This window comes from Photinus pyralis, unplaced genomic scaffold (assembly GCF_008802855.1).
Source record: "Photinus pyralis isolate 1611_PpyrPB1 unplaced genomic scaffold, Ppyr1.3 Ppyr1.4_unclustered_Scaffold1709, whole genome shotgun sequence".
Classification (NCBI taxonomy): Eukaryota; Metazoa; Arthropoda; class Insecta; order Coleoptera; family Lampyridae; genus Photinus; species Photinus pyralis.
The window spans coordinates 15,920-40,038 of record NW_022171067.1 but is presented as its reverse complement, the minus strand read 5'-3'; the positions used below and the strand labels follow the sequence as shown (position 1 = coordinate 40,038).

General features: G+C 37.3%; 1 protein-coding gene across 3 annotated transcripts; it reads left to right on the top strand.

Moving 5' to 3' along the window:
• Positions 1 to 2,126: 2,126 nt before the first annotated feature.
• Positions 2,127 to 23,425, top strand: LOC116181699 (proline-rich extensin-like protein EPR1). Of its 3 annotated transcripts, none has more exons than XM_031502107.1 (3): positions 2,127 to 2,191; positions 22,320 to 22,467; positions 22,522 to 23,425. In XM_031502107.1, the coding sequence occupies exons 1-3, from the start codon at positions 2,137 to 2,139 to the stop codon at positions 23,408 to 23,410; spliced, it is 1,092 nt and encodes a 363-aa protein (XP_031357967.1). In that variant the 5' UTR covers positions 2,127 to 2,136; the 3' UTR covers positions 23,411 to 23,425. The 3 variants fall into 3 exon arrangements, with proteins under 3 accessions (XP_031357967.1, XP_031357968.1, XP_031357969.1); XM_031502108.1 differs by lacking the exon at positions 2,127 to 2,191 and adding an exon at positions 10,283 to 10,438; XM_031502109.1 differs by lacking the exon at positions 2,127 to 2,191 and adding an exon at positions 21,641 to 22,266.
• Positions 23,426 to 24,119: the final 694 nt, after the last annotated feature.

Below are 24,119 nucleotides of genomic sequence, written 5' to 3'. Positions count from 1 at the left end.
ACTGCAAAAAATTCCAGGATTCGAGCCCCTAGAGGCAGTTCAAAACGGCAGAAGTGAGTCCGGACGGACGGGCAAAACGCAAAAAACAGCACTTTTTTTAATTCTTATAAAATGCGCTAAAAACTTTGTTTAAATTTTATGATGTAGATAAAAAGTATTCATTTTCAATATTTTATTGATAAAAAAAATTCTTTTTATCTTAATTACCAAGAAGATAATTTTAAATGACTACCGCCTTTACAGGCTACAGAGACATAGAAATACACTGCTTTATAGGAGTAAAAAGAGAAAGTAAGTTTTAATTAATTTATTTATTGTCCCTCTTGTTCTGGACCATCAACAGACTTGCGCCCAATTACAGAGTGACTCGCATAATGCTTTTTAGAGGTGCCCCTGCAGAAGGTCTAAAGTTGTTCTACAATGCCATAAATTTCCGTGTTTGTTAAAACTTTAAGATTCATCTTCGATTCTACACAAAAATTGGCATCAATTAGAGACTGTTTAACACCTATGTTTGTTAAAACGTTAAGATTCCCCTTTGATACTACCTAAAATTTTAACTTTTATTGAACGACCGTCGGAAGGGGTGAAATCCGCCTATAATGTACAAAAATGGGGGGGGGGGCTTTTCAAACAATTTCTAAGGCCGTCTACATTTTTTTATTCTTAACAAAATTTGCGGAGACCAGTTTTCCTACGGCCGAAAATTCCGGTGGCGAGTTTTTTCAAAGTGCCAATCTTCGGGTGGGGGGGGGGGTTAATTCACCGGCGCGACGCTTCCGGAGACCCTACAACAAATACCTATTAAGAATAATGCCAGAGTCAAATCGGCGCATACAGCTTGTACGCAAGGCACAATTTTACCACGGATGGAATTCAGTGCAGAAAGGTACATAGCGTCTAGCGGCAAAATATTAAACTAAAATAATAACAATAACAACTAAACGGAATTACAGAGGAAATATGTCTGCTTGAGGCTCAACAATAAAACTTTTAAAGTTTTAAAGTTAAAGTTTAAAGTAAACTCTTTACTGGTTCTTTAAAGCCTGATGGCTTCTTTAAATACTCTTCAAGGTTGTACTAGACCTTTCCAGAGGTTTTAGTATGAGGTAAGATCTTGGAAAATTCTGCTAATGCTCATTTAAAAATTCTCTATAAGGTTTTCAAAATCATTAATGACATTTTAGGAACCATCATTGATAGGACTTTTTTAAGATCTTGAAAGATACCTCGAAATTGATTAAATCATCAAGACTCATGACTGAGTATAGAAGACTTCGAAAAACTAGTAATCTACAGGACCAAGACTTAAAAATCTTTTAGAACTTTTACGACTCTTATAACTTTTAAGATCTTGAATTCACAAGACGCTCATATGCTCTTTCATTACGATTCCATGACTGAAAACTATTCGATACCTCAGAATTGCCGAGGATTCTTCAAAGACTAGCCAAATTTCTAAAAAAAAGGTAGAAAATCCGACTTTTTAAGATCTCTTAAAAGACACTTTTTTATAAACGTTCAAAATAACAATTTGAAGGTTCTTAAAACCCTTTTATAACTTTTTAGGAGCTTTGTTGGCCGAATCCATGTTCATGTGAAATTAGTGTATTTATAACAGTGCGAACTATTTATTACTTCGGCGTTGACATTGGAACTGTCCTGAATCATAATTTGATTTCCTTATATATCAAACCCCCCCTGTTTCTCGATAGTGCTCGAACACATCCGAGATGTTCTAGAATGTTCTCGAACAAACACATCATATTTCTAGGAAAGATTACGTCACATCCGCCCTCATTCTTTATCGCCGATAATTAATCTTTCATGGCGCCTCGATATCTATCGGGATTTCGGGAAATACCAATCGAGATCCAGGGGAGTTCGGCACAAGCTGTTTCCCTCTCACGCGGTCCGCAGGATAGGTGACATCGTAACTGCGATTTGGAAAATGTATAAACAATTGAATATTAAAAGAGTTGTAATGTGATCGCCTAATAAGCTAATGTAATGGTGGCAACAAAAAATCGTAATATCAATATTTGTAGTGTACTTATTGTTATTTATTGGGTAATTTACGTTGGCAAAAATCGATAAGAAAGTAATTCTCCTAATTTCCCTTTTTTTGTTTCAGGTATGGTTTGGTATCCTTCGCACGAAGATGGGTCCTATGCCTTCAACCTAATAACAAGTAAATTTTTGCATTTTAATTGATTATTAATATAGCAATTTGATTTATTTAATAAAAGTGTAATGTGCGGTTGTAATAATGATAAATCACCTCGTTTATCGTTCACTATTTAAAATGGTAAAAGGGAAATTGAGCCGGCTAAGATTTAATGGACTACAATTCCCGTATACTCGTTAGTAATAAAATTAAGTAACGGCCTTAAATAATTGAGGTATAATAAAAAAAATCAATACTGCGGTATCAATAAAACTATAAATAATTTATTGCTTACAATTTGTAGTAAATCGTATAAAGGTTGCAAACCACTTCCTCATCCGTGCCCGCGGAGGGCATTATTAATTTATCAAATTTCGCGATAAAGGTTGTAATTTTTAGCCGTATTGGCGTTTATTGCGTTAAAATTTGAATTTTTACGATTCACGAAATCGCTTCGGTCTTTTTTTAATTCTCACATTTATGCCTCTAAAACGTGACAAAAATAAGGGTAGTTAATATTTATCGAGGTGCGTTTAATAAGAGGCAATTAACTTGTCAAGCTATTCAAATTAAGAAAAACTTTATTGGGGCTGCGTTTGTGCACGAAAGCACGCCGAATATTATAAATTTTTTAGATTCGAATCAAAGTAATGGATGGGTCAACATCATCAATGAAAATATGAATCTAAACGAGAAGAAAATGAACTGAACTCAATTGATAGACCTCGAGCAGAAGTTCTTCAGGTAGTCAATGTTACAGAAACCATCCAATGCGGTAGATAATTGTCTAGAAGTGTGGGGGAGACTGTAAGGAAATTCCAAAACATAGGGTTCAATCATTACAATCGGAATGGGAACGAATTGAATAGAATAGTAGCATGACACAATGAATAGTAGGAGGAAAATTATGACTAAAAGTACTACAGAGTGATCATAAGAGTATGTAAACTTCAAGGCGGAATATAGATGATTCGTTACACAGGGGCAGTTTATTTTCTCGAATAAGCAGATCACATTTTCCGAAAAGAACGCGCCACATTCGCTTTTGTTGCGTATCGCCGATAACTAACCTTTTATCGACATATTGGCGTCTCGATGCTTCTGGAATATTCGCTACAATACCAATGAGTCACAAAAATTGAAAAAAAATGCAGCTTAGGCAAAATAAACTTTCCCTGAATTACTTAATTGAAAGGAAATTGAAATGTAGTAGCATCACTATCATTCGACCAACATTTTGAGTGACATTAGAGCTAATTAAAGATCAGTACACAGGGTGACTATTTTGTCTTCAAAACAACATTTTTTAAAAAGAAGCTTTTTATGGTATCCCAAATTATTTTTAAAAAATGTTACTAATCTATGTACTTTGAATTTGTGGTCAGTGGCGTACTTCTGCATGGTTAAGGGGGGAGTGCATATATTTTTTTAATGGCAGCTGCTTTTTTGGAAATACTTATAGCACCATAAAAACTGTAAATAATTTTTAAGCATATAGATTTTGCATGATTTTTGCTACAATAAATTGCTTTGTCATAACTACTAACAAAAGAATATAGTTTTTTTAATGCAAACTAGTGAAATTATTAAATTAATTAACACAACCATTTTCTTAATTTCAGTTTTTTTTTTCTAAAATTTGATTATGTAATATGTTTTATATGTTTGCTATATACAAAAATGCGGTCTCTTACAGAATATGTAACGAAAACTAGTAGTTGTCCTTAAAAAAATATGCTCCGCTTCATCATGCAGACGTACGCCACTGATCACAAATTTAAAGTAGGTACGTAAATTGGTAGCAAACTTGGGCGAGGTAATGCAGCAACTTTCTCCGTCCAACCGTCCGCCGCAACTAAAGTCTGCCATATGGCGCTGAGCCCCACCTAGAAAGTGTTCTTGCCCCCACTGGTAGTTACGGTTGATGGTTCCTTTACAAAAATTACAGAGGAAATGAGTATAACTTTTGTTTGAAACGTCATTTTAAAAAACTGTTTTTTTCGCATCTCCGTTTAGAGGTGCGCCCTTTCGTGGTAAGAATTTAAACATTTTTTTTGCAAAATCGAAACGGGCATATCCGAAAACCCATTCAAAGACGTGCTACCTGTCTTTCTAACTCTTATGGTTGCTGAGAAAAAAATTAAAGAAGAAATGCAAATTTCACCACTTTTGTGGGGGTGGCTCCCAAACGAAACACGTTGGACCCTCGGTGATTGTTTTGATTCCCTCTACCACCCAAGACTGCGCAGTACTAACTTCTTATTTACGGAGATATTTTTTTGACATTTAAGTTTTAACCACAGATGCTTCTAGTAATGGAAAACATATCGCATGTGTTAAAAATCAAATTATGCGCATGCGCCGACTGTCCAAAGTCAATTTTCTTACTTATGGAGATATGTTTTTAATATTTTAACTACAGAGTACAGGTGCTTGTAATAAAGGAAAACTTATCCCAAACAGTAAAAAATTAGAAGGGTGCATGCGCAATGCTTACTTTCTTATTAGAGAAATATTTATTTTGGTCCCCTCCCATTCTTTTTTCTTTCATCCTGATATCTGTTACACCCTGTATAAAGATTAAAGGTGTTGATAAGTGTTTTTTCAAAAATCACGTTGCCATATATTATGTACCGGGTGACCCAATAAGACTGTTCCTCGGCCATATCTCGGGAACCGTTCGTCGTATAACTTAGGGGTAAAAAAACTTATTGGATAAATCGGTTATGAAGAATCGCTGGAAAATATTTTCAAGTTCTAAAAATGACCACCAGAGGGCGTAATTGCCATCTTAAATTTTAAAATTGCAATTTCTTTAAATTTCGCATAATAAACTAAACATTCTTTTTTCACATTTTTAAAGAGAACCAGTTTATCATTTTCGTAAAAACAAAAACTTAGTTATTTCAAAAACAAAGATAGTGTGGGGCGTTCAATTGTTTTTGCAATAACCTGCTCTAACTTCTTAACCGTTTGAACGATTTTAACAAATTTGATATCGTTGAAAAGATCATTCCTTGGGCAACAAGAATCAACCAAAATAAAGTTAATTTAGTTGAATCCTTCTCCGCCAGGGGGCTAGTCTTGACACTATGATCCAAAATCCTAAAAAAATCAAATGGAATGATAGGAATTTTTCTTTATGAAACAGTACCCAATAACGCCCAAAGAGGTCAGTGAAAACCGTTTTTCAAAATCTCGTTCCTAACCTCAAATATTGGGAAAATGAGATTAATTAATTAATTAATAAAAATGCTTAAATTGTATTGTTTTCACTGGCATCTTTGGATGTTATTTGGCTACTTTTTCATAAAGAAAAAGGTCATATCATTCCATTTGATTTTTTTAGGATTTTGGGTAATAGTGTCAAAACTAGCCCCCTGGCGGAGAAAGATCCAACTAAATTAACTATATTTTGGTTGATTCTCATTACCCAAGGAATGTTCTTTTCAGTCATACCAAATTTGTTAAAATCGGTCAAACGGCTAAGAAGTTAAAGCAGGTTATTGCAAAAACAATTGAACGCCCCACACCATCTTTGTTTTTGAAATAACTGAGTTTTTGTTTTTAAGAAAATAATAAATAAACTGGTTCTCTTTCAAAATGTGAAAAAAGAATGTTTAGTTTATTATGCGAAATTTAAAGAAACTGCAATTTTAAAATTTAAGATGACAGTTACGCCTTCTGGTGGTCATTTTTAGAACTTCATAATATTTTCCAGCGATTCTTCATGACCGATTTACCCAATAATTTTTTTTATCATTAAGTCATACGACGAACGGTTCTCGAGATATGGCCGAGGAACAGTCTTATTGGGTCACCCGGTACTTGTACATCAAATTTGCGTCTTGGATATCCGAACCCGTTTATTTCAAACTTTTTGATTGCGTCTGTGATCATTTATCAAGTTTACCCAATTTTTTGGCACCTATTGACGCACATGCCGTCACCTTTACCCACTAAATTAGCAATTACACCGTAGTTAGTGATCGCTAGTGTAATCAATCCAAACATTCTGCGACGACACCCCCGGGCCGCAGAATTTTCCACTTCCCGTCAAGGTGTTCGGTAAACTCTGCTTATTGATCAAAATTTCTCCTACAGCTCGACCGACCGTCGATTAGCTATGCTAAAAATGCGACGATACACGCATACATTATAATTAACTGCACGAGGTCTTATTATAATTTTTATTGTCTGTGGTAAGGACGTTTACGTGCGAAACGTACCGCAGAAAAGCACGTGCTTCCTTCTTACCGAGAACGAAGAACGTCACGTCTGGCGGTTTAAATCGCGAGGGCCAGATACGAGTCGAGTGATGATTTGTGACGAAGTGCCTTTACGACATAGGTACAACTAATTTGTTTGGGGAGGAAATTAATTCAGGCTCGTCTCTGAAGTTGACTCTATTAATAAACATTAGCCCTACCGTCGGGCGGCCGCGCGCGTAATCAATAACCGACTGATAAACAAGAAGGGCTGCAGACGGGAAGTGCTACATATTTACAATTCGCGAATATTCTGAATGATATTCCTGGTCGGTCTTGAGGACATCGTTACATTGAACCAAAGAAACTCAAGGTGAGTATCTTCGTTGCGCTTAATTGCCTAGCTCTAAGTGATAACGCAATCGCGAAGGTCGATGTCATTTTCTTTGTAACGCTTGCCGAGTCGGTTGTAATAATAATAGTAACACGAGTAGAAAAGGTGCAAAAGGGGGAGGGAGTGCTAACTAGGGCGATGCCGGTGAAAGCCTTGTGAATGCGGGGGCGGTTGGTCGTCCGGGATGAATGAGCGCGGTATCTATGGCAACCACGCCACTACGGCTGCATTGATTTTGAGTGCTCCAATCCCCAAGGTTGGATGGGGTGTGTGTGTGTGTGTTGTGTGTTCTTCTGACGGCGAACAAAAGTTGCTAGACTGATTTTCCTTTTTCTTCCCTTTCATTGAAAACTGTCACAAGATAAGGAGTTATATCTACGACGCAAGGGTGGGAAATTTAAATCCCCTTCCGGCCCTCTTCGACGTTCTCCTGGTTTAAGCGTTTTACGGGCAAGGGGTTGATGAATGAATGCGTATCTGTAGACGCAAGAAGAATTAGGTCACGGTTTGGGTTTTTGCTAAATTCGCGAATCGATCTATTTTTTATTTTTAGCGCATTCAAGCCCTGTGTGCGAGTGGATTAGAAACTAGCCGAGTCATTTGTCAATCATACGATTTTTACGTTTTTGGAAATGAAGGCAAGTGAAATAATGTGTAATCTACTCTGTAGAGGACCAAAGACTTTTTGGCTTCGATGATTAGAATATTCCTTATAAGAAAGGGAAAGAACACAGACCGATAGCGTCATCATCATCATGTTCAGGATTTCCTTTCGCCATTCCTCGCCGTCCACAAGCGGATTGAATACGTCCGAACTCCGAAGTCTATTTTCGTATCTATTTCCATTACGGAAGTCGGTCTGCAAAAGCGGTTTATTCCCTTCTATAGTACACATCTTGCAGTTATAAAATATCTATAGTTAGTTCCAGAAGGAGGAAGAGTAATAAATAATTAAGGTTCATTTTATAGAAGCGCTGTAAATGAGTCATCAGGTATCCTTTCAACTCTTCCAGTCTTCCTCATTCTGGGATGTAGTATGAAACTGTCACGCCAATTTCTAATGATCAATGTAATTTACCTGGTATTCGATACAATATTGGTAGTCGCGAGTGTTCCTTACTGTCATGTTCGTATTATTTTGGACATGTTTCCTTTGTTCTTTTTACTTCTTTACATTCGCCTAGCACGTGCACTATATCTTCTTCTTTCTCTCCACAAATTTTGCATTTTCTTTCTTCTTCTCTTCACTTCTCCTCTATCTCCTGGTTTCCGCTTTTAAACATCGCTGTTATCTTGATAATTTTTCCTTCCGTTAGGTATTTCGGCAACCTCCTTTGGCCCTTTGTTTCCTCAATTTTCTCTCTTTTATGCTGTATTTGTATATCTATCTCCCTTTTTGTTCATCTTCCACCCTTTCCTCTATTTCTCGCCTCCTTTTTTCTTTGTTCACCCTTTCCTTTTGCGTTCATCCTTGCTAACGAACATTCTTTTAGTAATTCACTTCCTCTTTCACCCCTTTCTTCAAATCTTGCGGCACGACTCTATCCTTGTCTTCTCCATTTTTCTTCCTCTAATACGTAATTTGGTTTCCTTCCGTTTAGATCCCATTTGTAATGGCTTCTTTCTATTCCTTCTAGTTCATCCCATTCTGTCTACTTCCATATTTTGGTTCTATATACCTCTCTCATTTAATCAGCTACTGTTAATTATACTCACTTCAGTGTACGAGATAAAACTCCAAAATCCGATAATCCAATTGATACCTATTGTTAATTGAAATAGCAAGCTGATAGACTGCACGGCTTCAACTGGTTTTAAGCTTGTTTTCAATTAACATAGGAAACTAAAACCTGCTAATAATGACAACGGAGTTGAAATTCTGAAATATTAATTTGCCCTCTTCTTCTAAATTTACAAGATCTTTCTAACGCAACAATGATAAATGAAATATCTTGACGGGAACGGTTGCAAACGGCGAATTATATCTTCAACTCATAGAACACAAATACTTTTGGTAGACACTTTTCGTAACGAAGCGCTCCCATATACCGGTGTTTATGTACCGGATAGTCATGAAAGTAGGCGGCTGCTTCCAGTCCTCTATTTGGATTTATCGTCCACCTATTCCGTTTTTTTCCTATTCATCTGTTTATCATCTTCCAAAAGTCCTTCTCTTGTTTTTATTTTCCTCATTTGTTCTTTCGCATCTTTCTGTTTCTACATCTTTCTAGCGCATTTTTGCAAATTTATTTGTAAAAAGGTAGCCTTAAATCCCACTTTGATCGGTTGGCTGGCAGCAAATGAGGGTCCGTAGAAGAACGCTTGTAGATAGACGAGGAGTGTACGTGTACCTACCGGGGCCTGATGGTATCTTCTACAGTTTTGGTCTGCTTGTTTTCAAATTGGTGTCGTCGAAAAGATCTTGTAAACGCGCACAACTCCTGCGTGAGGGACTTTTGTTTTTTCCCTAGGGGCGGAAGTAACCACATTTTTTCAAAGCGCACGTCTTCGAGGGGTAGTCGACTTCGGGAGCCCAAAAGTTTCTTAAAGCTCAAATTGCGGTCTTTCTTTCTCGCGTCCCCACCTACGAGAAATACTACTATTTTACGGAGGGTTTTTAGTGAAATCCACCAAAATGCGAATTGCGGGTGAACGGAACGTGGGAAGTGGGTACCGCCAAAGGGAACGTGGTAGTACCCGACCAGATCTTACTGATGATGCAGTCGAAACTGGCTAATAGAATACTGATCTGTCACACAGAAATGTGCTGAAATTTCTCTCACACGAGGACTTTGATAATTTTTTTTACATTTTCTCTTGCACTTTTTTCGTGTTCTATCAACGGCTTCTCCTCTATCTCTCTTTGTTTCTCCATAATTATTCTATATCTGTTTCTCTCTTCTGTACCGCCGCTTCTTTCTATTATTTCTCCTTTCTCCTATATTTTTACCTGTTTCTACGTTAATCGTTATTGCTTGTTATCGATGCACTCCTTCATATTTTTCTATTCCTCCTCTGTACTCTCTTCTTCTTCTGCTCTTCTTCTAAACGACTCTACAGTGTCTCTTGTCCATAACTGTACCTCCATTCGTCTCTCTTTCCTTGTCTTGATCTTTTTCTCTGCCCTTTGAGATTCATTTCCATCGGTTCGAGATCCAATCTTCCCTTAAATTCTACTTCTTCCAATATTTTCAATGAACGACCTCCCTCATCCTCCCGTATATGTGTATAATTCCAGTAACTCTTCTCATTGCACTTTTAATTTCCTATCTTGTGCTCCTCTTCGCATCTGTATCCATTTTCTTTTATTTCATGGTTTTGGTATTTAAATCCCCCCCCCCCCCAACCCCTCCTCCACATTATTAGGCCTAGACAAAGACAAACAAGTCGCCACACGCATGACGGCCGACTCCGTTGACAAATCCCGCCCGCCGCCACGTCACGCGCTGTTCTGTTCGGCCAATTAGAGCGCACACCGTACCTTGTCATACTTGGAATTTCGGTATACATCCGTTATTAAATAGCGGAAGCGGAAGCTGTAGTGATGAAGTGAATAAATAAGCAGAACTTCCGCATTTGCGGAAGCAGAGGTCTGTTGCATCACTAATACATGGATGTAGCCTCCCATTTGCTTTCAATAAAGGAGCATCTGTGGCAACATTTTGCACCGTAAGTAGAACACCGCACATGCGCAATAGCATTTTCACACGTGTCCAGTGTGACTATGCAACAAATCATACATATAATAATTATAAACCACATTTATTAACATAAAAGATCACCAAGGATTTAAAATGTGCCCAGTGCGATTTCGTTATCCAACATAAAATCGAGTCTCAACGCACATCTTAACATCTAACATGTATTAGGACAGGATTCTGGCAAGTCTTTAAAATGTGACCAGTGTGATTTTGTCACAAAGTACAATTCTATTACAAAACATCTAATACACAATACCAGAAGAATCAATGGATACCGCGCAATCCTAATCTAAATCCTTCCTTGACGGCGATAACTATGACAAAATTGTGGATAAAGGCAGTGTAGTGCAAAAAGGAAAAGTGTGGAAACATCTTAAAAATTAGAAATGAATGACACTGACCACATTTTAGATCGTTGGAAACCACGTATCCTAACACATGATTTTAAAAAGTAATGTTGCGTAGTCTCAGGAGCACATTTAAACTGCTTCGGTGATGTACTGTGTGATGGCAGGTGGCGTACAAACTGAGAATTATAATTGGTTCCATAATTACACTGGACACATTTAAATATCGTGGCGATTAGGTGTGTTAACAGAGGATTTTTAAGATTGCGTTTGTTACTACTTGCATAGTAACACTGAACACATTTAAACGTCTTAGGGGTATTATCACAGGGCTGATTAGTTGCATAATAACACAAGGAACACTGAGAATTCTACCCTATATTATTATAAGTTTCACAACGCTACTTGCATCGATAATATTGTTCTAAAACTACATTTGTAATGTATATTCTCTGGTTTAAGTAGTAGTCTCCCTTGCATCGGGTAATGTTTTTATTCTTTTAATCCCTGATCTTCTCATACACCGTCAGGGTATAGGAAAACACAAAAAAAGTATTCAAAACTACCAGATGATTCCTAGGAAAACCGGAGAAGAATTCCTTATCTTAGTCAACCTGACACAGTTCAAGAAAAATAGGTGCCCTTTCGAATTTTGTATGCTGATGTTTTGAACTTTTGGGATTGTTGGCGTAGCGGCCGGAGCAAATTGAATCCAAAATTCTGGACTTGCCAAGTTTTTAATGCGCAATTTTGCAATTTAAAAATGCCTGTAACTATATCATAGGGTTCGTTCTCACTGATTTCGTTAAAATGGCTTTACTGCAGGATCTGAATTGGGATTATGATGTCACTTTTGTTTTCGGTGTTTTACATGTTTTACTTTAATGGCCACAAGTGTTCCAATCTTTCCAGCACTTTTACAGACTCGAGAAATCCAGGAATTCAGAAAGCAAAGATGGTTGAATTGAGGCGTGGATGAACGTGCTAAAGCCTTTACTCGCTAAATAGTTGTAGTAGGCGTCGGGCATGAGATCGTGACCATCAAGGACGCCTTAAACAAGCTTGGGATGTTTGCACAAAAAATTGTGATAGCCAAAAATAGGAATATCTCGTAAGCGCCGTCCACATCGGTCAATTAAGGTGCGCCATTGTCTTAATCAATGGAAATTAATTCGTTTTGTACAAAAGTGAAAACGTCTGAATGAGACGCGAAGTTCGATTCACAAATGCGATTAGATCAACAAGCACATTAATGATAGTAAATTTATCGATGGTAATGATCCGTGAGTCACGAACGACCAGGTGCCTGGAGACTGGAGAGCGAGAGTGATTCATTAATACGAGATGACATTTCGAAGACCCACCGGATCACACAATTGATCTTGTCACTTTAGCAAAAAAATTTGCAACAATTGTTACCACGTGTCCCAGGCCCAAGGTGAATTGAGCCGCACAAGCGACGAGAAAAATGTCTGCTACAGTTTTTTCCCACGAAAGCACCACATGACGATGCACTCGATGTACCAGATGTGAAACAGATCGATGCAGTCTTGACTGTGCTAACACATTTTTCTACAAGGCAGGTCCTCGATATTTAGGATGAAAAAGACCTTGTATTTTGTTACGTTAAATGAATTGAGCAGTCCACGAGACATCAAAGTCAATGAATAATTGACCCGAACACGCGTTCGCGTAGGGCTGACTTTTATTTATGATGCAATACGTTCAGTTTAATCTTAATAACTAATAGTAGTTTAATTGTATCATTTAAAGCACCGTATGAAAGGGTGAAGAACTTCCATCACGCACATATACTGGTTTCTTTCAGTTACGTAACCGCCTCTTACCCAAAAGCCGAACAAAATTCGTATTGTTAAGCTATTTCTTTTTTGGCCTCATTATTTACGTATCAATTCCATTGGGGAAACGTCGAAATGCATTTATCACAATGCCCAAGAAATGAATTTTGTCGCCAGGTGTATTTAGTTCTAAATGTTTATTTACCATCAATATCGTCCGTATGGATTGTTGGCGATCATGTGTATTTCGATCAACTGATCGCGTCATTCCTGTAGCAAGCACATTTAAAATAGAGACAGAGAATTGATTGAAAACTGGATTTTCCGTCTGAACCCGAAACGATTGGCCTAAATCGCCGGGTGCTCTCCCTTCAAGAATTGGGGTAATGGAATGGAATTCGGTATCGACCTTATTCTATGAACAGTCTCATTTGTTACTCTTCACTTTTAATCAACGCTCTATCGACTTGTAAATGTTGCGTAATCGCAGCATTTTATTGGTCCATTTTGAATAGCTACGTTCCAGCTGTTTTTTTATCAGCGAAATTTTTACACTGACTCCTGCTAAATTGAGTGTAAATAGTGGATTTTGTGTGTAGTTGCAAAAACATATTCTTGCCGAATGAGAAGAATAACAATTTTTGCAGGCTGTCAGAACGGAAATTATCAGCAACACAAATTGTAAGCGAATTATCTCAAGCGACGGTATATGTCTTCCACGGCATTACTTGTAAAATAAATTAAAAGTAAACGATTATAGTGTGAGAACATAACTGTTGGCATGCGACAACTATTTCAACACAAAGGGAATATACTCCAATAAATGAAAGGCCCGAAATAGTCGAGAAATTAATCGGTTGCATAGAAAAATTCGGCCGTTGCGACATTCTGCAAAAATAAAGTGAGTTTGATTTACGTAGGAAAATGTCAGAGCTAATTTTAAAAGTTGGCCGCTGAAAATATAATTAGGTAAACACGCCGAAAGGGAAATTCCTCTTAGTAGGAGTTTTACTTTTGCGTATATATCCACTGGAAAAATTTCATTCATAGATTTTGTGATCGATGCTTCTGCCAAATTAGGGTAGGTATACATATTTCAAGTGGAAAATATCGCTTTCATTTCTCTCTTTCATGGCAACGAAAAGCGTCTTTATTTTATAGCAGATGTTAAATTGAGATTTAATAGATTTGAATGAGTATGGTTAAGGCGTCTCTTTAACGGCAAGGGTAGATAAAGTGACCACTTTAACGGGAAGGGCAGATAAAGTGAAACAAATCGTTGTGCATTGCAATGACATCTGTCTTCAAAAAAATGGGACGCAGAGCATGAAATAAAATGAAGTTCAGAACAGAATACAATATTGTTCCCAGGGGAGAACCTAAGCTTGCTTAAACGTCTAAATTAAATACCTAGAGAATTTTCAGAAGTGTATTATACACTATCTACTGATAGAGATAAGTACTGCCAAAAACACTCTGTGGAGAGAATTGTATGCCGTAATCTGCGTCACCTCTTCACGACGAGGTAGGGGGCACATTAATTTTTAGAATATACAGGGTCGCCGATAAGCTTGGAAATGGTGAATTATCGGGCAAAATATACGAGATGTACAATAGTTTCAGGGTTCTTCGATTTGTATTAGGCAGTAATAATTTTAATTATACAGGGTTGGTCATAAAGGTGTGGAACACCCAAATTTCATTTTTTTAACACCCTGTATATTCGACATTTCAATTCTTCTCTGAATTTTAAGCAAAGTTTGTAAGAAGCATAATGTACCTAAAAACTCCTTGCAGCACAATTCGATTCTCTTATATAGCACACGCTAGTCTTTCTCGAAAGTTCTCCAACGCTTTCGAATATTTTAGAACAAACACGTCATATTTCCCGGAAAGAATGCATCACATTCGGTTTAGTTTCTTATCACCGATGGCTAATTTGCATCTCTTATCCGTTTCTTCAGTTTCTTGAATGTCCACAGTGGCCCTCTTTCTCTCGGACACAGTGTATACTGAATTGGAATATGATTAGAATTGCCAAAAGTTCACGAAATGAGCTTTAGGAATTATAAACGCATTAACGATCTTACAATTTCAAGGCCTAAAAGTGATGGATGGTTGTCCAAACATATTCAGTGCCTGAGCGCGAATGGTGGCCAAAAATACTGGTACAAACAATTGCGTTTTATAAATATTGTAACTAAGTTGCTAAATATTGTCGTTGTGGTCGCACATTGTATCGCGTTAACCTTTTATGATAATGTAGATATTAATTTGCTAATTGAATTTGAGATTAGGTAAACTTATGATCCAGTCAATAAAATTTACATGTACATTGCGAAAATACTTTTGAGTATAATTGTTTTTAGTTTGCGATAATAATGTACTGACTAAACTAAACTGTGTAGGAAATACAGATAATTCGCCATCGTCTGTGGATAGGTACTTGAACTTGGGTACAATGGGTCTATACTTTAATTGTTGAATACTGCTAATCAGTAATTTACATGAGATTATTGTTCTCTAAGTATTACGTAAGGTAAATCTTTTGTTATTAATATCAAAAATTAGCATGACCTTTTGATACCTTTCAGATAGTGCGTTCTATTTCATTGGGTGTGTCCACATAACCTCTTGATAATGGTGGTTTAGTTTTTTTCAGTTATATGGTAGATAGAGTCGCTCAGAATAAGGGTATGGGTGGAGTAAGATATTTTAAGAAAACATTTACGTCATTGATGTCTTTCATCTAAATTAGGTATGTTTACATAGTATCTGCAATCGATAGAACAGAGTGCTGCATTGCGGTTGGTATACTGTAGACTGTAGAGGATCGTTGGTGTAATGGGTATACCAACCACAATGCAGCACTGTTCGTATGGTTTGCTATACACTTATTTTGGTTTATCGATTGCAGATACTATGTAAACATACCTAACTCAGATCTAATACACCGATGGCATGCGTGCAAAATTCTGATATACTTACGATAACCCTATGCAAAGACCAAGGTTCGAATGCTCGTTTCCGGTTTTGAAATATAACTCAGGTACAGGATCATTTTGATCACTTAAAAATGATGTCAAAATTAAATGTGATATGAGGTATGAATTTTTTTAACAAAATAAACGCAATATGGATTTTGACATAAAGAGTTTATTCTTTTTAACGATCATAGATAACCTAGAATTGACCAAAGGTTCTCTGTAAAATTAATTATCACGTTGTTTATTAAAATAATTAATTTTTTTGGCTTTTTTTCTCGAACGGAATTATAATCGGCATTAAACTACAATACGTTTGCCGTATAACTGACTCTTGTAACTTTAATAATCTATGAAAGATACCCATGCAGTTCTACTGGATTTGGGTCACCCTGTATAGCTAAAGTAATATGGATTTCAATAACAAAAGAAATTTTCTTTGCTTTTTGTGTTTCGTACAGTTTCCTATATTTCATCAAGAATTTGGTTCATTTTAAAACTGTGTTTGGTCAAATAGTTTTGCACCTCTGTACTCCCGATGCAAATGATGCAGAAGTTTGTTCAAAAGAAACTGATCCACAGGCTAATATTTGACTTATTTACATTTGTAATAACCCAGGACCATCGACTCATCGCACAAGCCGATAACAAAAATCATGCTTGAATTTTGAAATCACCTTTCTACGTAAAGAAAATCTTCAAGATATCTTAAATTGTGTAAACGCTTTGTATATTAATCCCAAATTAAAGCCACCCGCATCTATGGAAAATTTTCACATTAACTGTGTACAATTTACAATTTTACGCCATTCCCTAAATGATCTAAACGCGCTGCAGGCACTAATAACTTTTACGTAACAAGTGATAAATCTAACCTGAAGCAAAGACAGGATCAAAGTTAATAAAGTTCCTATAAACGTAATTAACCCCTGAATTTATCACTCGTCTAAAAACGTTTAACTTTACAAAAAGTCCTACTAATTCAAATTTATAATACCAAAACGACAGGTAATGACAGAAATCATTACTCTACACTCTACACATGCAATGATACATTTTCAAAGAAAATTGCGAACCACTACATACACTCGAGCTATTTTTAGCGCATTTTTTAATAATTAAAAAAAATGTGCTATTGTTTGCGTTTTGTCCGCCCGTCCGGACCCACTTCTACCGTTTTGAACTACTTCTAGGGGAATGGTTCTAGAGTCCTGGAATTTTTTGCAGTAGGTAGCCTATACCTTGAAGGGGGGGCCCTCACACGAATTATTTCCTGTGATGCTGTTTTTGAAAGTAAAACGTGCATAACTTTTACATACGACAAACCACGAGGACATCCAATTGGTCTCAAGATTTTGTATACGCCTGCCTTTAGTGGTGCCAAGTTAAACTTTAGAAAATAGAAAATGTTCTACTCTTCATGGTATTCTAATGAAAGGTCTCATCGAAATAAATTGGTTTGTATAAACTATAACTTTTCCGTGCGAATCTTTTTGGAGTTCAGAGAGCGACGGGGTCTGGGGAGGTTTACAATTAATTTTATCTTTCATTGTATTCTAATTAAAGGTCTCAACGAAAGGGACCGTTTTCTACCAACTACTCTCCTTTCTGTGGAGGAGAAGGGGGGTTTTATCCTTCATGGTACGCTAATGAAAGGTCTCAACGAAAGGAATTAATTTCTGCCAACCATAGCCCTCCTCCTCGACCTCTTATCGCGATCGGGTATATTCCCTTATACCTCAAGAACGGATTGTCGGAAGAGGGTACTCACAAAGGGCGATGGAGACGTCTGCAAGAAATAATTATATCTATTGGTGGTGTCACAACAAAAGCTATTTCGGTTTAAAAAAATGCGCTTTATCTGCACAAGAGTTGTGCACCATTTATACTTGTTTAATTGTGATTCGTCGACTACCAAATTTCCCGCAACTTTTTGTCTCGCTCGAGGAAACAATCCACACTCTTTTACGCAAGACCAAGAGCGATGCTTCGTCTTTGTGCAATTTGAATCGTGCTCTGCCCCGATAAAACATTTCCAGTTGCGTAGCAGTTTTCCATTTCACCGCGGACAAAAGCGGGAACAATTCAAATTCAAAACTGTCAGATATGTAACATCACACATGATTAAGTAGGGCGGGTTAATGCTACCGTTTTTCTAATGTCTAGTGTTGGGGGGGGGGGCACTGCAAGCAGCTGTCCCCCTGAACCAATTGTTGTTCGCGCGGTATTAGTGCGAAGGGTCAAGTAAGAAAACTGATCGAATTTTGACATGCGTTCTGATCTCTTTTATCAGAGAAGGATATCAACATCTCAGTGTACTGTTAAAATTTCAGAAGAGCAGCTACACATTTGAACATATCGAATTTGCGCCTTCAGCCTTCAGTCGAGTTGTGACATGCGCATTTTTCTGACTTTATTAGACGCAGTGAGAATGTCGACCCAATTGGCACACCCGACGTCGCGTTGTCATTTGGATTTTTTAACTTTTTTAATGTCTTCAGGAAAATGGTTGTATAACCGATAACAGTAGATTCTTCGCATTTTAATGTCTTATAAGGGCCGAGGATGAAGGTTTTAGTAAAATCAGTGTGCGCATGCTCGAACTCAACTTTCGTTATGCACAATATGCAATACAGGGTGTTTTTTTGGGAGCTTTAGTTAAAAGTTTCTGGGAAAGTAAAATAGGTAGGTTTTTGAAAATTTGTACTTAGGAGTTACTCTGAAGGCCGAATCGATGTAAAATATTTTCAAAATGGCCGCACTTCCGGAAACACCGGAAGTAGATAGTAACTTCGTTATTTTAAATGGCAACCCCTATTTTTTATTGCATTTTTGGATTCTACGTGAAATTTCACTTCTTTTGATACCCATATGTCAATATCTACCATTTATGGTTTTTAAGTTATTTTGACTTTAAGAAAAAAAATGGCGGATGCAGATGGTACCTTGAGTCATGGCGGTATTTTTATCAGTGCATAGAGAATGAATAGGGCTTTCTTTTAGTGCACTTAAAAAAAAGTTAAGTTGCGTACGACCGCCCCTATGGATATCCAAATTTATGAAACTTCAAAGACTAAAAACTCAGTTTTTTTAAATGGAATGACCATGTTCTTACTATTCCATGAGATAGAGAATCGAAATGGGCATATTTTGACAATACATGTTCCTATAGCTATCTTTAACAGTTTCTGACTTATTCCCATTTTATTGAATTGACACTATTTTTTTCGGATTTTCTTTTTAGTAGTCGGCCATGATTCTATAACAATTGAATTTTAAACAAATCTAGTGACACTAATCCATCACCCACTGTTATAGGTTAACATAAGTTTTTCAAAAATCGAAAAATGACTCGCAGTGGTTTCACCTATTTTGGAATTTAATTGTTATTTATGGTGAAATGGGCAGAATCGCGGCGCGTGCTTTCCGTACATTCATTCGAAAACTAGAACGAAATTGTATGAATTTTTGGAAATTTTGTACCCCTAATGCACTACAAACCGTTGAAGCACAAGTTATACAAAGCTCTACAAGAGAATATTTAAGAAAATGAATTGAATTGCAAATGCAAGATTAACAAAATAAATTCAATGCAAAATATAAAAAACTTTGTTGAAACATTTTTGGTATGGAATTGTTGCTAGAACAGATATCGCATTACCTCTCTTAATTTCCAGACTTATACGTTGTTTAAGAAATTCAGTTGAACGACTCTGTTTAGATTTTTCAAAAATTTTCTGTCCTATATCCTTATTAAATGAGTTATTTATTAATGAATTATTTAGACTAGAACTAGAATCAGTCGTATTAAAGAATCCATTCCTTGATTTGTTTAAAATTCGATTGTTATAAAATCATGGCCAACTACTAAAAAGAAAATGCGAAAAAAAATGGCATCAATTCCGAGATCAATTCAATGAAATGGGAATAAATCAGAAACTGTTAAAGATAGCTATAGGAACATGTAATATCAAAATATGCCAATTTCGATTCTCTATCTCATGCAATATTAAGAACATGGTCATTCCATTTAAAAAAACTGAGTTTATAGACTTTGAAGTTTCTTAAATTTGGATCTCCATAGGTGCGGTTGTACGCAACTTAACTTTGTTTTAAGTACAGTAAAAGAAAGCCCTATTCATTCTCTATGCACTGATAAAAATGGGTTGCCATGACTATAACCTTTTTCAAGTAATCAATTATCAAGGTACCATCTGCATCCGCCATTTTTTTTTCTTAAAGTCAAAATAACTTAAAAACCATAAATGGCAGATATGACATATGGGTATCAAAAGAACTGAAATTTCACGTAGAATCCAAAAATGCAATAAAAAATAGGGGTTGCCATTTAAAATAACGAAGTTACTATCTACTTCCGGTGTTTCCGGAAGTGCGGCCATTTTGAAAATATTTTACATCGATTCGGCCTTCAGAGTAACACCTAAGTACAAATTTTCAAAATCCTACCTATTTTACTTTCCCAGAAACTTTTAACTAAAGCTCCCAAAAAAACACCCTGTATGCTTGTCTTTACTAGATGCATCTGTGGTTAAAATTTCAAAAAATCTTTCCACAAAAACGAAATATGATTTTGCGCATGCGCATATCTGATTTTTAACAAGATCCGATATTCATTGTCTATAACAATCCGCCGGACGGAGAAAGTGGCCATAATAGCATCTTCCAACATGAGTTGGAAAATGCGCTAAAAAATACTGTAATCGCTTATAATTGTTTATTGGATAAGCCTTCGCATTTTGATCAGTTATTTTAGCAGTCAACTCAGTAAGATAATTGGCTTCATTAAATGATTGATAATAAATCATGATAAGTTAAATTATATACACAAAACTTGATTGTAAAAACAGGTTACCCAGCAAGTTGCAAAATAAAGAACTGATCGGGTTACAAGCATCTGTGGTACTCCTGGAAAAATTACATTGCCTTAGATAGTACCGTTTAAACTACGAAATATGTGCAAATTAGTGAATGGTAACTCATATTGTACATAACGGGTGTTTTAAAAACCCTAAATTTAAGAAGGTATAAGTTGCATAAAAGTAAATTTTTTTCTCTATTTGTAAAATGGCAACACTGTAGTTAAGACGTTATGTATTGTTGAAATGCGTTTGTGGTATTTCAGTATTCATTAGTCTCTGTAGTGTTTCTGTATTGTCTATTTTTAAACACCTATTAAATTAGAAAAGGAAGAGTTTTATCTTAACAGACCCATACCCCTGGAAAGGGTAGCACGTCCCTCGTGCGAGAAAGTAAGCGTAAAATTCAGATTCGAGGTTTTAGATCTCGTAACTACTTTAGTTATAGTATGCCCCATCCCGGGGATTGTTTCTTGACCGCGAAAAGTGTTAGTGTATGTACATACAAGTCTACACAAACATCAAGCAAATTGATAATTTTCACAAATTTAAACGAATTACTAAATATATAAATTAAGCTTGGGACCAAGAGCATGTATACCAAACAAATAAATTATAAAGAAATGTAAAGATGACTACGCATGCATGTCATACGATCCTCTCTCGACGACAATTCAAACCAAGATGGCTGTAAGAAGCGTCCATGTTCTCGAGACGGCGTAGATTGTTTTCCCGTTTTTCTAATGTTATACAGGGTGTACCATCTAAGACCCCTCGGATTCCTTTCCCATCAAAAATACCAAAATAATCTTGGAGCAAAATTGTGCACGAAGATGAAATTGACTATTTGCCTGTTTACTGCACTCTTTGAGCCCCGCTTTCAACCCAAATTGCCCTGTGGCTGTAATGCATTGCCCAGCCGATCCTCATGCACGCTTTGAGGGAGAATGTTGGTTGTGCGCCTGCGCGATATCGACTAATTCTCGTTCAAACCGTGACAATTTCAGAGCTACAGGTACAATGCTTCATTTCTAAAAAAAATGCAAACGTTATCTACCTTAGTAGAGGAGGTTTTTCACCACGTGGAAATAAGAAGAGAAAACAAATAAATCCATATTTATACTTAATTGTTTTACATTTTCGGCTTTTCCCTTTGTTTTCATCTTGTATTCCAGTAGGTATTATTAGTTCTATAATTTCACTACCAGAACACTTTCAGGGACTTCCCAAGTTTTGAAATAATGTCCAAATCAGCGCCCACAATGAATTGTAATGCCTTTGTTGGCACACGCCTAAAACATTAACGTTATTTTTAGACCGACCTATAACAATAAGTTTTTTATATTTCCATGGATGACAATAAATAATAGATGGTAAAGATATATTTTCGTGACGTTAATGTATACGAAACGCAAATATACCATTTGTATCGGGGCTCAATTATATTTATATTAGTGAACGAGAGGTAGAAACAAAATGTAATAGAACAATTTTGAAGTAATCCTTTGGACGAGAGTTCCAAATTGGTTTCTTTTTACAGTACGTTTAATGTAGGTGAAGTCTGGGTTGTGTTTGTTTAAATCGACACGAAAGTAATGAATGGACCTAATGTGGTTTGGTTGTAACCTACTGACACAAAACGTTTTGGGGTTGCGATCGATTCTCGGCCACCCTCGCTTCATGAATTAAACTGAAGTTACATTATACACAAAACGCCGGGTGATAAATGTTTCTGCGACGTTAAATTGCAAAGCATCGACCCTTTCCGAATATTCTTTTTGTAAATTAAGTAAGGTTAGGTTTTGTTTGCGTGGCAGTTACTAACGGGTCGTTTCCTTACAGGAGGGCCCCGTGAAAACGCAAAACCGATGATTTCCGCAGGAATAGAGGGCCGCCTACCCTACATGACGTACCCAGAACCTTGGGGCGGACCGCCCAAGCAACCTCCTGAATTTCTTCGACCAGCTCCAAAACCACTTCCTCCAAATAGGTAAGTGTCTTAATAATCTCGCATCTCAGTTTGGCATAACTCGCTTCGTTTCAGATATAATGGCGTACACCTTAGTAGTTCCTTAAATGGAACGAGGCAACCTCAAAGGCAACCGAGCAAATACCCATCTCCACCGGCTGCGACACCGGTTAATCTAACTCAACAGAAAGAAGAATCCACAGAAGAACTGCCATACTCGGCCTACTCTCGTCTATTTCCACCCCCACCTCCGTTTATGTACCATCCTTCTGGACCATACACCTCTCTCTACCAACCGCCGTACACACCTCCTCTCCGTGCAAACTACCCTCAACCTCCCCCTCTCTCCCCCCTAGAACCTCCGTACACGCCAACGACGCCATCAGCTACCGGTTCTGCCATTTTTCTAACGCCATCGGCCACCTTCAGCCCGCCTGCCGTTGTACAGCAGCAGCCGTCCCAAACCATAACGCGCGTCGAGCGCAAACCGTCCCCTAGCTTTAAAGTGCCATCCGGAAAAGAGGGCTCGTTAAAACACCGAATTCTGACGAGGCCCGGCGATAGTATCCACCTAAGACACTCGACGGACGCGCAGAAACCGAACGATGGTCCGAAACTGTCCGAAGCCACCAGGAAACGACTTACTGCCACCGTTTCGCCGCCGCGATCGCCCGCCAAAACTGGAACCAGCAACGTCGTGCCCGTGGGAAATTTCACCAAAGGCTCCCTTATACAGCTAGCGAACGGAGAACTGAGACGGGTCGAGGACATGCGAACGGAAGACTTTGTCAATTCGGCGGAACGCAGTCCGGAACTTCGCCTTGCCGATAGTACGGTCGTGCGGATCGAAGAAAATCCCATTACGGGAACTGGAACCGTCACCCTTAGCTATAATCAACGACGAACTCAGGTAACGTCTAATCTACATTCGAAACGTTACGTAAATAAGTGCAAGGAACGATAGGAATTTCCGCCGAAACCGTTTTGTTTTATCGCCGGGCGGCGCGCCGCGTTGGCCAGGACGTGGAATTTAGAATGGACGATCTAAAATTATCGGTCGCGTTTGTAGACTAAAAGTAACCGCGTCTCGTAATATTTTTCTTGGCACTATGATCGCGTACTACTAAAAACGCGAATCGAAATGTTATTCATGCGTCTGGTTCAACTGAAACACGTTTATGGATAGCCTGTCATGATGATTGCTCACTATTTAAACGAAACAAAGGCGTTATTGTTTATTCATTAGTGTTCTAAATGTCAAGTGATATTGCAGAATCTGTATTTAAAAAGAGCCATTGTCGACGCGCGGCTTGCGGTGAAACTTTGTCAAAGTGACAGGATTAGATATCTCGTATTAATTCATTGCATGCAACTGTTCTTTGTAATGGGAGTTAATTTATTAATGGTCGAGTGTTTATTGCACTAGAAATATAATTAGGCGCCAAAAACACTCTATCTTTATCAGAGATTATTTTTACAATGTCTCAATCTAAAACTAATGTAAACGTAAACTTCGTTTTTGTGTGAAACATGGTACATTGCGAGTAGGGAGAATGGGTTTTCCCTTTTACTGGCACATTTCAAAAATGTTTGCTACTGCAACTTTCGCATTCAGGAACTCGAAAAACCGAACTTTCAGCAAGACCTTTCTCCTGGATGATTTTAAGTAGTCA